Here is a 17,689-nt window from a genome sequence, read left to right as displayed (position 1 = left end):
TGTACAAAGACACATTTTGAAAATTAACTAACTTGAAGTAGATAAACATGATATCCAACCATCACCAGTTTTGGGACCTTTTTCTCCCTCAACGTTCTTACATTCTATCTAGAAGTCCATGTTTCTCTGAAAAACACATTATTCCTTTTCGGTCAGGGAACAATTGCCATGGAACTATGACGTCACGATGGAAGATGACGGCCAAACGCAGTGTTACTTGACGCTGATCAATGACCAATGAAATAACGTTCAGGTTGTTACCCACAAGATAGTAACAGTATTGTATTACCAGACAACTAGCAGATTTATCGAATGAATCGGTAGTGGGTGAACCCATTGTTGTTGTACATGTAGGAGGGTTCAATTTCCTATATACTGTAAAAGCATAAGATTTCGTTGGGAATTTAAATTCGTTTATTTCATGGTTTCATAAAAACCGCGAAATATAATCCCAGCAAAATTTTAAACACACGAATTATAAACTAAACGAAAATATTAAATGAACTATTGATTTTTATTACAAATCCATGGTGTGTTTACACTTAGACACAAGTCAGGATTAACGGTGTTATCATCATCACAGACACAGAAGTAGACACTTATGACAACAGCGTGTCAATCAAGCGTTATATTTGTATATAAGCTATAGAGCTACATTGTATAGAGACGGATTTGACTGATACCCATCGAGTTAGTAAAATTCGCCCAATCTTACCTGTACTATTTTTACCTGCACTGTGTCGTCACGCTTATCAATTTAAACTTCTTACCAGGAAAATACAGGGTTTGAAAATATTGATTCCGAGAAATATAATCCCAATTGAATTGTCCCCATACAAAAACAATGAAATCTAACCCCAACAAAAATAATATTTTTACAGTAGGTAGTATATTGTTCACACTGAATACAAATTTCCATTCTATGGATGCATAAATCAAACAAATGAACAAACAATGTAAACAGCTTAAACGAGAAAATAAATATACTATGTTTCCTTAAGGAAGTGCATTCAATTGAAACAAGCTCATAACGAGCAAACTTTAGTATCTCGGCTTATTTCATTACTTTGATATATACATTAGTTTTTTAATTGGAAAAAAGCGATTGGTAAATGTAAAAGAATTCCAGAATAATTTTAGCCAACATTTTTAAAATGTGACATTCCATTCTTATTTTCGCTAGTCTGAGCACTATTTCATATTCATAATTGAATATTGTCATTCTTTCTGATGCTAACAAACAGGTGTCCATAATTCAGATTTTGTTAGGTCTCGTAAACATTCTTGTCAATTTTAACATGATGATGATGATGATGATGATGATGATGATGACTGCGAGGAGGAGGAGAATTCATTCATAAAAACTGTCGTGAAAAAAATAACATCACACGGCTCTGTCTCAAAATTGTTGTTTATAACTTTTTAAAACATGTATCCTTAAAACAAACAATTTTTACACCTTTATGGATACTCTGCGTTTAAATGAACAATTTCAATTACTTACAATCTTCTAATGGGTCCCTACAATGAACATATTTAAAAAGGTGGCGTCAGTTTATACTCAATTTTATTTGACTGCGTGTGTTTATAGAGACAGTTTTTAGCACGTGTGTTTGGAAGGTTGAAACATATCAGTATTCATATATAATCACCACAGGCTGTTCCCTGCTAGTTTAGGAACCTGATATTGTGTTGATAAATACAATATAGAACACGATATCTAAAAATTGACAAATTTGAAAATACTGAGCACAAATTATATCAACTTACCTCAAATTCAGCGTATCAACATTCGTATTTTATTTGCGTGACACACATATCCGTACGCCTCTGTGAGGTGCACACTTACCTATCTGAACACTTATTTCACCTGATAACACGAGCAAATACACAGGTAAGACGTCATTTTACAATATTGCGAAAGTCATCGTTGTATGTATCACGTCCGATCTGATTTGAGCGCACAATTATGCTACATAGATGAACATTATTACGAATGAAAAATAGTCAATCGACAAGTCTATATAAAGGACATAAGTTTACTTTATTATTCTAAACAACGCAATGAACACATTACATACACGGACCATCAAAACATGCAGACGCCTCAATAGTTTTATTATAAATTGTGTATCCATACACTGAGAGCTGTTTATCGTTTATAATCTGAAATTTTATAACTCGAAACATTCTAAAAGCAATATAAAATTCATCTTTTTATGAGAGTCAGAATCAGGAAAAATTTAAGGATTATATGAAACTGATAATGATAAAAACATGACTGAAAGCTTTATTCTATGATAATAGTCGTTTGAACTTTTTTACCAATTGGACCCAATCGATCTTAATATATAAGGTCATTTTTCAAAATGTTCTTGATAGCCCGTTGGTACAGTTAAATATAATAAATCTAAGACTAAAATTACAATATAACACATTTCTTCAATCTTTATCAGCTTGAACGTGATTCAATGCTTTTTATGTGAAAAATAATTTACAGTTGTTTGTTGAAATAAGAAAGATGGTAATATCATTACTCCATACATCTTGTTTTATGATATAATATCGTTTGAAGAGATCAATACCTTGGACGATAACTATTTGTCAAGCTATTCAGTTTAACAATAAATCAACAAAACAAAATTTCATACAAAAAATCCATACTAAATAGTCTTTGACCCTAACAGACAACTGACTCCCATACCTTGAATATCGGTCAAGATATGTATTTATACAATGTTGATGGCAGTTTTCTTTACAAAGCTACATTGACATTTTTTTATGCTATTTCTTCCTTTTTTGGCAAGTCACATATACATTTAAACACTACTGACCTTATACACACGAATACAACGCGTTATCTTTCTAATTGCTCCACCACGCAACTGTTCAAACGTCTGACTACCATTCTTAGCATAAAGTATGAAAAAAAGAAACCATGAGACTAAAGTATTTTCTGGTCTATACAAAGTTCCTGAGGTCAGTGGCAAGAATATCCAGAACATTGATTGAATTCCTATGTGAAACAAACTGTGACCCTCTCCTGGCCAACTTGTTTTTACTTTAATAAAATACTGAATAGATTGTGAAAAGTCTAATAGGGATGGAGACAAACTCATTGGCAAGTCCTTCAATTCCACTTTCAGATAATAACTTCCTTCACATGAAATCAACGGAAACTTTACTGTTAAGCTCCCCCACTATAAACTACTATATTTTTGAGAAAAAGAGGATAATATTTCTTCAACAGATTTCTCAGAATATAATATCTCCAGTGGTACATTTCGACTGATAGTGGACAAACATATCACACAGGGATTCGAGACATACAGGTAAAGTATTTTTGACAGGATTTACGGTTGCTATCAAGAACTCATTGGAAATAATCTTTTGTTGGTACTTTGTGTGTGATATCCAGGTCGATGTTTTCGATTATGTTCATTCGTGTGATTTGTAGTTCACTTGTCTCTACCCGACGTGTGTCGTTGATAGAACAAACGATACGTATTCTTCTTGGACAACTGGCCTCGTACTCCTTGTACAATTTTAATCTTTTTCTTTTACATACATACATACATACATACATACATACATACATGCAATTGTTCAAAATGAAGTCGTTGTCTTTGTCGATATTGTAATAACAAATATTTCATATTAATAGTAAAAGTGACCTTGACGTTAGATCATACGACCTGTTCTCAAACTGGACTATTGTTTGGAACTTGAAAAAAAATAAGATATAGAAAAAAGTTGCTAAAGAGAAGAAATTTTTTTTATTATTAGAAAAAGTTCACTTGACCTTGTTACTTTGCAAAACAGAAATCGAACTTTTTCGAGGTATTATCATCAGTTCTGCGCATATATACAAACTGATCGCCGTATCATCTCAAAAACCCGGTCACAAGGATATCAAATATTTCATCTTGACAAAATAGATGAATGATTGATACTTCAGGGTATATTACTTATTTAACGTAATAATCTGTATTTCTAAATTCACATGAAACGTTTATTTTTGTATGTTAAGGGTGTTTTAACAATTATAGAATGAGCAATATTTTTCATAAATCGTTATTAATAACCTTGACTGTTAGAAAATGAAATTTATAACGAATAAACATTGCAGAGTCATCGAGGCGGCATTAGTTTACCTTGAAGTCGGCTCTTTATTAAGTCGTGTAGATAGTGCTGTGTTTAGAAATCCCTCATCATCCTACAAACAAGAGGGCAACAGAGAATAGACAGATTTTGATTGGCCTGGTGAGCTTTAATTTATGACAGGAAACCCATGCTTCATTGTAATGTAAGTACTCTCCTGTCGATGAATGCATACCTATCTGTGGATAATTTGATATTTGTACAACCAGGAGGAGCTACAATGTAGGCAGGTCATGTAATACACATTCCAGACAGGTAACTTTCCACTTTTCATCATAAAAACAAATGTTGAAAGATCAAACAGACGATTGATGTGTTTGGTATTATTTCTAAGCAACTGAACTCTTTATAAACAACAAAGCTTTAAGTTAAATTTAGATCTGGTAATAATCATGTGTAGGAATTTAAATGTTCTGTGTAATGTCTGAAATGTACACAAAGGGAGGGGTTACACATGTATGCCAGGTATCAATCACTTTGATAAGATCACTTACCATAAAACGCTAACGTTGTGTACAACACCGCATACACCTGTGTGGTCTGAAGGAGATCACAGTACACATGTTCAAGCATTTGTAAGTATGCATGATTTATTTTGCCATTTCTTTCAATCATAATGACGATTTAAAAAAACATTCTGCTTAATCGTTCAAATATGCTCCGAATGTTATTCATTTGTCACTATTTATAGTTTTTTTATTAATTTGTTTTGCTGATTTACTAAAATATGCACTTATGTTTAAAAAATAATATAAGCTATAATACTAATACGAAAAATGCAATGGCCTTTCAAAAACAAATTATCATCTCTAATTTTTCATTATTTTTTAATTGATCTAATAATCTTTTTTTATTATTTATTTCTTATTTTTACAGCATTTAAATGAATTTTACAAGATAAGTCGAGCTAAAACTTTTGAGAGCTATGCTGGGTTTCTTTTATTAAAAATTTACCTTTTTATATATTTCTTACCTTTCCATCGATTAAAATAAATTTCACAAGAAATGTAGAAATCAATTCCTGCGATTTCGTTTTATTATTTAAAAAAAACACTAATTGATTTATTTCTTACTTTTACAGCGATTAAAATGAATTTCTCAAGAAAAGTCGAGGACAAAATTTCGAGCGTTTTCGCTAGTTACGGAAGAGCCTTGGCTATATACCCATGTACTGCAATTATAACATGCGTCCTGCTTAACGGACTTCTCGGTGTTAACATCCAGTGGATGACATCAGATTCTGATATAGTGAGAGTTTATACACCAAGCAACAGCCAGGCAGACCAGGATAGAGACCAACTTGTGTCCGTTTTTCCGGATTCCTCGGGAATAAACTTCTATAGACAAAGCATGGATAATCTTGGCTTATTTGGAGAATTAATCATTATACCTCGTGATGGGATGAATGTTCTGGATAGAAAATATCAAAGGGATATCGAAAATATCGTTGAAACGGTACGGGCTACGTTCGTTACAGATATTGACGATACGACATTTAAATATGACGATCTTTGTGCAAGGCGAAATGACAGATGCGTCATTGATGGTGATTTTCTATTGGGGTCTGTATTTTGGGGAAAACTGGAAAACGGGGGCATCACGAGAAGGATATTTGAACAAGAGGGCTATTCCCTTGTGATAGGACCCCCAACATTTGTGAATGAAAGTCTGCAATCTGCAACTGCATTGAAAATCCGGTTCAATTTGCGACAAGATTCTAGGACATTTAATGAACTATCAGCAAAATGGGAAAAACAGTTTTTAGAAACCTCTAGAGGTATTCAATTGAATGATTCGGAAATTGCTTACCAGATATCAGATTCTTTAAACATTGAACTTGATGCCAACACAGGGAGCGATATCGTCTATTTTTCTTTAACTTTCACGCTGATGATCACCTATGCGTCTTTTGTCGCGTCAGGAGGAAACTGTGTATCTCAACGGGGTCATTTAGGCCGTGCAGGGGTTATCTCAGCAGGATTAGCAATACTTGGAGCATTCGGTCTCATGTCCGTACTTCACGTCGACTTTGTCAACATTGTTGGAGTCATGCCTTTTCTTATTATTGGTAAATACAAGAATATTTTCTTCTTTTTTTTTGGGGGGGGGGGGGGTTTTTAATTTTTTTTTTTTTTTTTTTTTGGGGGGGGGGGGGTCTTTAATATTTTTAATTGTATTATCTTCTTTTTCTTTGTTGATTGATACTATGTATATTATGTTTTTGTCATTAATATTTTCTTTCGTATTCTCTTTCCCTTTTCTAATAAATATTATGTATATTATGTTTCTTGTCATTCATTTTTTTTATCATGTTATCTTTTCCTTTGCTAATTAATATTATGTATATTATGTATTTTGTCACTGATATTTTCAATCGTATTCTCTTCTTTTTAATTGCTGATTGTTTTGTCAGAATCTCATACATTAATGCATAGTTTTCTTTATTAAATATTTATACATATTTTCTCGAAATATTTTATCGACAGATATTTATTTCTGCAAATAAATCACTGATAGTGGCATTGTTTCTTTTATTGCACTGTTAAATAAATATGCAAGACCCCACACTTGTGTTTTTCTAACGAATCAGAAAGCACGAGGTTTTTTTGCGCGGACGAATAGGTTTACGAGTGCGCGGAGCGCACGAGCGAATATATACGTCCGCGCAATAAATGTGTTTAAGCATGGAAGACATTTAACATATGACATTTTTTTTTTTTGCATTTTAACCTCATGTCTGAATATATATGTTTAAAACAAATTGTCCTCTCTTCATTAATTTTCATTGACACAATATTACCTTATAGTCTCTTAATAAAACGTATTTATTCCGTTTTTATCTGTAAGAATAACTATTCAGTAATATTTCTGGAAAAAAACTTTTTTTTTCACTGATATACCGATAGAACATTTAAATCATTGTAAAATTGGATTTCAAGCATCTTTTTCGTTGACAGAGAAATAGAAAAAAGAACTGAATAAACGTGTTTTCCCTGTATCCTCTTCTCTCCCTTTTTTTAAGTGTATGAATATTGTTGATAAAGTCTTTTTTGGGTCAGGTTGGCGGGTGGAGCTTTTGCATTGAGTTCGTTAATTCTTAAGCAGGGGTATTCTAGTGATTATTTGTAACATTTTATAAACAACATACTTAACGTCTTTTCTCGATCGGAAGACACTGACAAACATGTATTTTGTTTTATCGTAATTAATTTCTAAATTTTCAGGAATTGGTGTAGATGACATGTTCATCATGATGTCCGGACTCGCTGACGCTGACCAATCCGCGGAAATAGAAGACAAAATTGCCTTTGTCATGAAAACCAGTGGAATCGCAATAACAATCACGTCTCTGACTAATTTCATCGCCTTCGTCGTCGGAATCACATCGGTATTTAAAAGTGTCCGAAACTTTTGTTTATTTACAGGTACCATTTTTTGTTTACAAACTTCTTTAAAAAATAATGTTCCTACCTACATAAACGATAATATAAAGCATTTTAATCAAGAATATTCGGGGTTTAAAAAAAAGTATACTACAATGTTTCTAAAATCAAATACGACAACATTATACATTTGATTCGAAGATTTATATGTGTTATACCTTGTAAAGAACACATATCATTCATGATACAATTCCAGTAATACATTATAAACTAAAAATGAATGCATATAACAAAATTAGGTCACATTGGTTATCATAGAATTATGGCATTTTTATACCAGGTTTTCTGTTTAAGATATTTTTATTTATTCTTTTTTCAGCAAGCGCTGTAGGATTTTGCTATTTCAACCAAATTACATTCTTTCTGGGGTGCATGGTTCTACATGAAAGAAGAGTAGCGGCAAACAGACATTGTGTTACATGTGTACCTGTAAAATTCCCGGATGAGAAGAATTCTACCTCTGAATCTATTGCTAAACGAATGTGTTGTACAGGGTCGCCGGCTGTGTCCAGAAATGAGCAAGAAAGTATGTTTGAGAAAGTTCCGCGTCTGGTTATACCAAGGGTGTTAGTTAGTTTACCGGCAAAGTTGATAACAGTTATGTTGTACTTAACATATCTTGCCTTTTCTATAATAGGAGTAACACGTTTACACCAAGGTTTGATTTTGCAGAATTTGGTGTCGGAAAATTCGTATTTTCATCGGTTTAGTAATTGGGACTTTGAGTATTTCCCTTTAAAATACCCATTATCCTTTGCTGTACCAACACCCCTCAACTATTCTTCAGTTAAAATTTCCGACGACATACAATCACTATTAACAACTGGTAGAAAACAAATCGAAGTGGAGGACAGTTTTGAATTGAACTGGCTCAAATCTTACCAACAATCTTCTTATTTCACAAATAAGTCAGAATCTGCATTTGTAAACGGACTCAAGCATTTTCTGAACAACACAAATGTTTTTAAAAATGATGTCGTTTTCAATGACGAAAAGGATTTGATTAAAGCGTCGCGATTTCATGTCATGTCAACAAGTATCAAAGACACTTCCAGGCAAGGAAAACTGATGTTGCGCATGCGCGAAATAGCAGACGATTCAAGCATTCCTTGTTTCGCATTTTCGCCAGCATTCATATTCTTTGAACAGTATGTCTCTGTACTACCGAGTACTCTCCAGACAGTCGGCATTGCTGTAGTCGCCGTTTTTGTTGTTGCCTGTGTATTGATGCCAAACCCTTTTCTCATACTTTGCATAACGATCTCTCTCGCCTCAATCATCACAGGGGTGCTGGGGTTTATGCATTTCTGGGGGTTGTCTCTTAGTTCCATAACTATGATCCATGTAATCATGAGTGTTGGCTTTTCGGTCGATTTCAGTGCGCATATCTGCCACGCCTTTCTAACGTCAGAGGGTCCCGATAAGAATGCTAGGGTGAGTAAAGCATTAGAAATTACTGCAGGGCCTGTTTTCAATAGTTCAGTATCCTCTGTCATCGGAATAGTGATGCTCACATTATCAGACTCCTACGTGTTCATATCCTTTTTCAGAGTGATGCTGCTTGTCATTTTGTTTGGCCTCTTCCATGGAATGTTTGTTTTACCAGTTGTTCTGTCCCTGATTGGACCACACAAACAAATACTTGACAATGTCAGTCTTTTTAAAAGGAAAAGCAAAAAGATAGAAGAAGCAATAGGAAACTACAACCATGCATATCAACCCGACAGTTAAACAATGAAAACACAGTTGTAGATAGGATAGTTTATAGTAATCGCTATAACAGGGCTTCATTGTAATTAGTAATAAGTATAAAGTAATTCATAGTAATTTATAGATAATGCTATAAAGTAATTACTAATCATTAAGGCTAAGTTTGTTTTGAATACAAACAGGAATTGAAAACCAATTTTGCGAGCTTTCGAAAACGTCTGATTCCTTTGTCAAGCAAAGAGTGCAAATGACCGGTGTCTCGACTCTGAACCTCAGAAACCTAATTGTTACTTATCTAGAGTAGCTTATAGATAGCGCTTTATAGTAATTAGTAGTAAGTAAGTAATAACTGTTTGTGATTGCGATAATGACAATATATATAGTACAGCAATGATAACTTATTCTTTGTGTATTTGTATTGTCGGTATATATAACTTGTGTATTTTTTACATTGTATTATCATTACATCTTCTTTTTTACAAATTTTGTAGTATAAATATATTTTTAAATGAACTGTTACTCACTTTCTGACTAGTGATAAATTGTATCTCGTCCTTTTTTGAATAAAAAATTCCTTCATTTATGAATGACTCATTCTTGCTTAAAGGGTATTGTTATTTAGTCAAATGACACCCTAAAAATCGATTAGATACTGAAAATATAGACCTCCTAACAAACATTTACGTAGTTGATAATGACATGACCTTAAGCCAACGTCCAGTGTGGTCAATTTTATCTTTTTGGACAGCTGGTGATAAAAAAAGCTTTGACAAAAATAGCACAATATCCGGGGTTTTCAGTGAGAAGTAAATATGTACAGTACCACGCTGTCGATCAAACACAGTGTCAGTGAGTCTGATTTCACATGTAACACGTTACTAAGAAAGTGCCGCAGGAAGAATTTCATACCGCACAAAGTTCGATATCAGTAGGTTTAAACGTAGATTGAGATGTTGTTTGGAAGATTTTAGAATAAATGTATTGGTATTCAAAGGAAGTTAAGTGTAGATAGCTAAAATGTACCTTCTCTCCTCGGCTGGACTGATTATTTGTTAACTAGAAGCTCACCGACAGCTACCGCTAAAACGTATGGTTAAGCAGTTAAGGAGTTCATTGTCCCTTTAAATACATGGATTCTTGTCAGGATATTTTCGATAAGGTGATTGTGTTCGTAAATGAACAAGCATTGATAAAATTTTAAAAATCTATATTCTAACTTGGGGGCCTAATATCAAAAAGAAGCATAAGTGATTGTTGGTATCTAATCATAAAATGCCGAAATACTCATGCAATATACATGTACTGAACATTTTGATCAGTGGACATATAGTGGCATCTGTTGATAAAGAAGTAACGTTATATATCTTTAAAACAAACATTTAATTTTAATTCATCCGTGTTGTTATTTTTCCAATTTAAAATGATGTATTTTTCTAATGAAAGATAACACTTTATTTCGTTAGAACGATTGAACATCTCAGGTCAATTTTAGCAAACAATCTTCAAACAAGGTTATAATTGCTTAACTATCACAGCGATGAAGGATGGAATATTTACAATTGCTGACTCCTCGAAGTAGCTTCAACACTATGTGGGCGTTATTGAGATTTAAACGTGTTGGTGAATTAACAGCAAAATGATAAGTCCAAATAAAATGCAACAATATATGAATTAGGACAACACCTGTAACAAAAACAAAACATTCTTTCATAATATAATCTACAGACAATTGATTAAAATATACATACTATCATTCTAATATTTATTAATATATACATATACATATTTTCAAATTCCCATAACATACATCGCCTAATGCAGATACATTAATGTTGTTTACGCGCATCCATGAATATGATTATTAATACATTTCCCTCACAGGGATTATGTAACAAGATCCACTCGACTTTTCTTGAAAAAATCACGTGCAATACTCCTTGCTGTTATTGATTATTAACAAATAATTGGTCGTTAAGTTAATCTAAAGACTGAACAACGAACAAAAATAATACAAATAAAGGTATATATTAGTAATCAGCATACAGTCTCACAACAAATTTCCTCAGCCCTTCCATCTTTAATCTAAAGAACTATATATATCCCCTACCGTATTAACCTTAAACTTACTTAACAGTATAGTAGTAATATTGAAAAAGTATTTTTTTCCACATTAATATCATCCAAATGTAAAAATGATTTAAATAACACAGACAATAAATACGTTTAACTATCATGATGACACCGTTATTTAAAGGCGAGTCATAAGAGACGTATCGTTTATAACTTTGTAATATTATTTTGTTAAATCCATGTTAAGAAAATAATACCAAAGAATCCAAATTACACTTATAACGTTCGTCTAATCTTTGGTCAATAATTATACATTCGAACGATCGTCTGTGCATCATTTTGGTTGGACATTTCTTTAGGTCAATCATACATCTACTAATACTAAAAGTCAAACAGTCATCAAAGTTTGTGGTCGCGATCGGGTGACGCAGTGGATAACGCACTTGCCTTTCACAAAGGCGCCCGGGGTTCGATTCCCCAATCGGTTGTGAAAAGGTGGAACACCTGCCCGACCACGTGGATCTTCTCCGGTACTCTGGTTTCCTGTAACATTAAAAATCCCTCCCCCTCTCATTCGCGCTTACAAAAGTGACTTATAAAAGTTACTATTACTTGTTTCATAATTGTTGTAAAAAAAATAAAGCTTAAAACTATATGTGTGCGTATACATCCTTAAGAGTTATATACCAACATAACAAATGCAGATTGTTGTATATCATATTATTAGGCGTTGTGTTCAGCCATATTTCCTTCTTTGGTCTTTGTTTTAACCTAAGGGGGAGGGACATTTGTTTGCTTTCTGAACATTATTTTAGCTATATTTAAACAGAGTTGGCATTTGCAAAGGCACGCCATGTATGATTGTGATATAATATGAAATAGGTGTTACCAAGAGGCGAACGCTTAATAAAATTATACTGTTTACATTTTAATCTATTGAATAAAATAGTGTAACCATCTTATAACAGTTTTAGAGTAAGCATTAATATTTTAGATGATATCGCATCGCACACAGAGGTTTAATTTTTATATTGAAAGCCGCTGGAACATTATATAATTCAATAGAATAGACAAGTACATTATGTACATGTATCCCTGTACAATGTCGTATGGACCATACTTTAATTTGTATCATAATGACTATATGCGTTACGGTATATTACGCCTATTTAATGTTAAAGAGGACGTTAGCCGATTTAATTATGTATACTAATGTAAAAGAAGAGGGAAAAGGCACGACCGGACCAGGGTTCGAACCCGGGACCCTCCGAACTCTAGACGGACGCTCTACCAATTGAGCCATGTGGTCGCCGGCGATCGACCCAGTCCAGTTCCGCTTCATTCCTTCCTCTTTTTTCAAAGTGTTCTATTATGATATTTTATTTAGTGCAGTATGTATACGATATAGGTCAATTAGGCTTTTCATGATAATCCCGGGATTGCCAGTTCGAATCCGAGTTTGTACACTCTACGAAAATGGAAAAAAAATACAACCTTCAACCCTACTCCTGACATATACATGTATCTTGCGTAATGTTGGTCTTTTACATTGACCCAAGACCAGATTTCTTACATACAAGCAATATGATACTTTTTTATGATAATAGGACGAGGAATAGTGATAAAGATAGCGCCGTCGCTGGGGCTCGAACCCACCACCATTGACTCTCCAGCCTGATGCTCTAACGCTGAGCTAAAGGAAATTCCCTACAGCTGACGCTTGTAAGGCAACCTAATAAATCCACATCTTTTACAAAGGTGGTGTTATTTTACAACCTGATCTCATACTGAATCTGATTTATAACTTAATGATTGCTAATTTTCCTATTTGACTGTGTAACAGTAACTACATGTATTTCATATGTAACGATACACATCATGTAGTCTACAGCAGAATCACAAAACAAAGATGCCTGCCATATATTCTGTATAACATGTACCGTCTTACTGAACCACACCGCTTATCATCTACGCGGGAAATATCGATTATGACGGCATAATGACTGATGACGTATTACGCAGGTTTTCTCTGTGTGTGCTGGGTTTGGTCTCAATAGTTAGAAATGGGCCAGGAAATCGGCGTTACATGTATGTCATAGCAATCGTTAAAATTGAAAAAGAAAAGAAACGTTATCAGAGACCGTATGTTTCTATATTGAAATAAATTAAATTTTGTTGAAAATTATTCTACATCCGATAGATCCAAAATGGCGGCTTCCATAAACGGAATTTGTGCACGCGCGATTTCCCAAAGTATGCAAGTGAATTGACTTGCAAGGTCTATGCGATGTAGCTCCCTTCATGAGCCCGCTATGCGGGCTAACACAAGAGCGTACGCTATAATAACTAACTGATTATTTTCTAACGTTATTTGATGAACTGCCAATACTTAAACGATATGGCTACAATATGAACTATCTGTTAGCGACAAAGTTTTCACCATTATTTTTAAGGAAACATTTCTCGATTAAATTTTAACCTAAAATTTACCAGGTCAATTAGTACAGACTACTCTTTGCCCTCTGGATAAACGTGTTTGTAAGATAGAGTTGTCCTGCATAAGAATGGTTTGAATGATATTTCTATCTTACAGCCCGTTTCACGTGACGTGACATCACAATGGGTTAACAATGACGTGACGTGAAGTCACGAATTCGGAAAAAGTCCGATGCTGCATTGCACGAAAGCCGACGTGATGAAAGTAAAACCTTTTAAAATATATTTTATCCTACAAATACGAAAGATGAGATTTTTTTTTCTGTGTTAACTAACTTTGCAAATATAGGTTATGCTAAATCTCGCTGACTGATTCGTTTCCGTCAAAAAAGCCGAGGAGGAAAATTGATATTTTCAATATGGTAGTCCGTCAAAACGCATTTTTATGGTTTCTGAACTTATTCTGGTAGTTGGAATGAGGCAAACATAAAAGAGTCTGATTATATTACATTATAAAGCTGTCAGTGTGATAGATGGTTGATAAATATGGTGGGACAAGGAAGTTGGTGAGAGAAAAATAGCGAGCGAACAGCTGTTACTATATCAAATGACAAACACTAACAGGCACACATGGTGAGTGCGGCACTCCTAGGTAATTCATTGTTCCTCTGGTCGATATATCAGCATGATATAACCTCTACAGTTAAAGGCTGTGTTTATAAAACTGTTATTTAATACAGTGTTGTCGACAGTTAATACATTATCGAAAATATATACGATAGAAATATCTAAAAACTAAAAATGTCCTAATAAAGTTGAAAACAATTACTGTACCAAAAGGTAGTTTGGTCCATTTAAGACTCATTAGTAGTAATAAAGGTCAAAATAGAATTCTAAAATCAAGGTCAAACATCTATGTCCATGGTTGCCAGGTGCTATGGCAATACAAGCCTTCTCTCATTCCCAATAGTGTATTCTGTGAAAATCGTGAATTCTCTATCTTTCATCGAAAGTTCACTGTAATTTATACAAATCAAATATCGCATAACCTGTTAGTATATGCTTGAACGCAATCAAATTGCTCAGATCCTATACACGTGACCAGTCCTCAAAATCTCATGTAGACTGGTTTAATAAAGCCTATATGGAAATTATCCGAAACCTGTCATAGCGCATACGTTATTAAAACGGAACCCGATCTGTCAGACGACAACAGAGGATGGCTGGTGGAAATCTCTTCGCCTCCTTTACATCTGAACATTTCCTAAAGCTACTCGAAGATAAAGATGCTGTTAACACAAAAAAGGCCACCGAACACGCAGGTTGTGTTCTCCATGCTTATCTGAAGGGAAAGAACTTTGGTGATGTCTTCGAAAGCTACGATGCCTTACTGTTGTATTCCACCATGGCTACATTTTACACGAAGGCTCGTCCAAGTAAAGGCTACCAATGCAAAATTTTATTGTTAAAGAATATAATGAAAAAAATATTAACTTTTGTGCTGGTAAAGATGATGTGATATGAACATGAAAAATATTTATTAACCTTGGCTTTGCCTCGGTCAATATCGCTTTTTCAAGTTCATATCACACCATATTCACCATCAGTAAAGTCCATATTTGTATATAAGTCCCTGGTTCCAATCTGATTTCATTTATTTGCATCAATTTTAAAAGTATTTACAAATATTTGTTTCATTATGTAGCTGGTATTCAAATATAGGATGTTTATTCGATTTATGACATTTTATACGTAATTGAAGATCCTGGTCTCGGTCTTAGCAACTACCAAAATAAAACAGACTATCCAACATACCTGCCAAACATGCAGGAAGATTGTTTGAAGGTGGGGTCTCCGTTCAAATGTTTCGTTTCTATGTTCCAGGACTATGAAGCATACTTAAGTATCAGAATAAATTTGAAATGACATTTTCAAAAATTCCAGGAAATTTCACGTAATGGTCCCAGACATACCCGACGAGATAGAATAATCAAGCATTGGAGATGACGACGGATATCTCTGAGTTGCGAGAAAACGTGACCTTACATGATAAAGCTTACTTGGGACAAGGAAGTTGGTGAAATACAAATAGCGTACGAACAGCTGTTACTATATCAAATGACAAACACTAACAGGCACACATCGTGAGTGCGGCACTCCTAGGTAATTCATTGTTCCTCTGGTCGATATATCAGCATGATATAACCTCTACAGTTAAAGGATGTGTTTATAAAACTGTTACTTAGTACATGTACAGTGTTGTCGACATTTAATATTTTATCGAAAATATTTACAATAGAAATATCTAAAAACTAAGAGAGGCGAGGCAGAAAGCCCAATGAAGCTTAAAACAAGTATTTTACCAAAAAGCAATTTATCCATTTTAGACTCCTCAGTAATAATAAAGGTCAAATTTGTGCATCTAAAATCAAGGTCAATATCTAAGATCACACATCTATATCTAAAGGGCTCCAGAACATTAGTACAATTTGTTTCTGTAGAACTGCAACGTTATATAAATGTCCACAATACCTTAAATTAGTCATACAAACAATTTAAATATAAAATGACATATTAAATATAATAGCGTCAACACCTCAGGAAACATTCGGAAAGTAATAGCAGCAAAGAATACTTCAGACTCATAGATGATATAGCATGATCCCCTCCCTAAATAATATCCTAAGCGGGTTGCCAGGTGCTATGGAAATATCAGTCTTCCCTCATTCCCAATAGTGCATTCTGTAAAAATCATGAATTCTCTAGGCCTATCTTTCATCAAAAATTCACTGTAATTTATACAAAACAAATATCGCATAATCTGTTAGTGCCAAGTTCCAATCTAATTTCATTTATTTGCATCAATTAAAAAAAGCCTTTACAAGCATTTGTTTCATAATGTATTCAAAAATAGGATGATGATTCGATTTATGACATTTTAAATTCAAATGTAGATCCTGGTTGGGTCTAAGCAACTACCAAAATACAACAGACTTTCCAATTTACCTGCCACACATGCAAGAAGATTGTTTGAAGGTGGGGTCTCCGTTCAAGTGTTTTGTCCCTAAGTTCCACGACTATGAAGCATACTTAATTCTCAGAATAAATTTGAAATGGCATTTTTACAAAATAGAGATTAATTTAAACGGATTTATAATCCATAATAAACGAACATTTAACGATTTCTATCAACAAAAGTACTTATCATGTGTACTTTCTTCAATCTGTAATGTTATATGACTTACTGCTATAAAGATAAGAGTATTTTCAACATCAAAACGATAAATTAAAATCATGTTTGTTAAACGCATAAAACAATGCAAAGTGGACGAGTACATTTCAGATTGAAGTTCAGACAAATTACAATTACTGTTGAGAACCCCACGAACTGTTTGTTTTATTTCCAGCTTTAAAAGGAGCGTCCAGGCCAAGGAGACGCCATTGATAAGATCTATTGGACACAGAGACAATGTATGTACACCGTAATCAGCGTGTTATATTGGAATTCTCACAATTTTGGTTTTATCAAGCTTTACTTGAAACGGCCGATAGCGACCAGACATCTGTTATAAATTGTATACTTTTATCCGTTTTATACATACATATATAATTTAGTTGAAGTGACACATTTTTGTACCTGTATAAGTTTCACTTTTGAACCCCTTTTGCGAAGAAGAAATGTACACTTCTGACTACTTTATTTAATCAATACTATTAAACACATAAGGGTTGAACAGTATTTTTCTTTAATTTCATACTTGTATGAACGCTAATCGCTTATATACATATTCCATCTAGAACTCTAAAGCTTCATGGTAAATATGTGTGTAACCGCTTATATACATATTCCATCTAGAACTCTAAAGCTT

The 17,689-nt window shown here is 33.7% G+C and overlaps 2 protein-coding genes across 2 annotated transcripts in view; one reads left to right on the top strand and one right to left on the bottom strand.

Moving 5' to 3' along the window:
- The window catches only part of LOC110450067 (patched domain-containing protein 3-like), a 31,804-nt gene extending 29,961 nt beyond the window's left edge, over positions 1 to 1,843 (bottom strand). The window contains exon 1 of the mRNA XM_021497310.1: positions 1,771 to 1,843. The gene's annotated coding sequence lies outside the window, so the exon portion shown is untranslated. The remainder of the gene's footprint in view (positions 1 to 1,770) is intronic.
- Positions 1,844 to 4,707: 2,864 nt separating this feature from the next.
- LOC110450065 (patched domain-containing protein 3-like) lies at positions 4,708 to 9,746 on the top strand. Its single transcript, XM_021497307.1, has 4 exons — positions 4,708 to 4,740; positions 5,243 to 6,229; positions 7,386 to 7,586; positions 7,924 to 9,746. The coding sequence occupies exons 2-4, from the start codon at positions 5,251 to 5,253 to the stop codon at positions 9,333 to 9,335; spliced, it is 2,592 nt and encodes an 863-aa protein (XP_021352982.1). The 5' UTR covers positions 4,708 to 4,740; positions 5,243 to 5,250; the 3' UTR covers positions 9,336 to 9,746.
- The last annotated feature ends 7,943 nt before the right edge of the window (positions 9,747 to 17,689 follow it).

This window comes from Mizuhopecten yessoensis, unplaced genomic scaffold (assembly GCF_002113885.1).
Source record: "Mizuhopecten yessoensis strain PY_sf001 unplaced genomic scaffold, ASM211388v2 scaffold4947, whole genome shotgun sequence".
Taxonomy (NCBI): domain Eukaryota; kingdom Metazoa; phylum Mollusca; class Bivalvia; order Pectinida; family Pectinidae; genus Mizuhopecten; species Mizuhopecten yessoensis.
The sequence above is the reverse complement of the archived record's forward strand: the minus strand, read 5'-3'. Positions and strand labels throughout refer to the sequence as shown.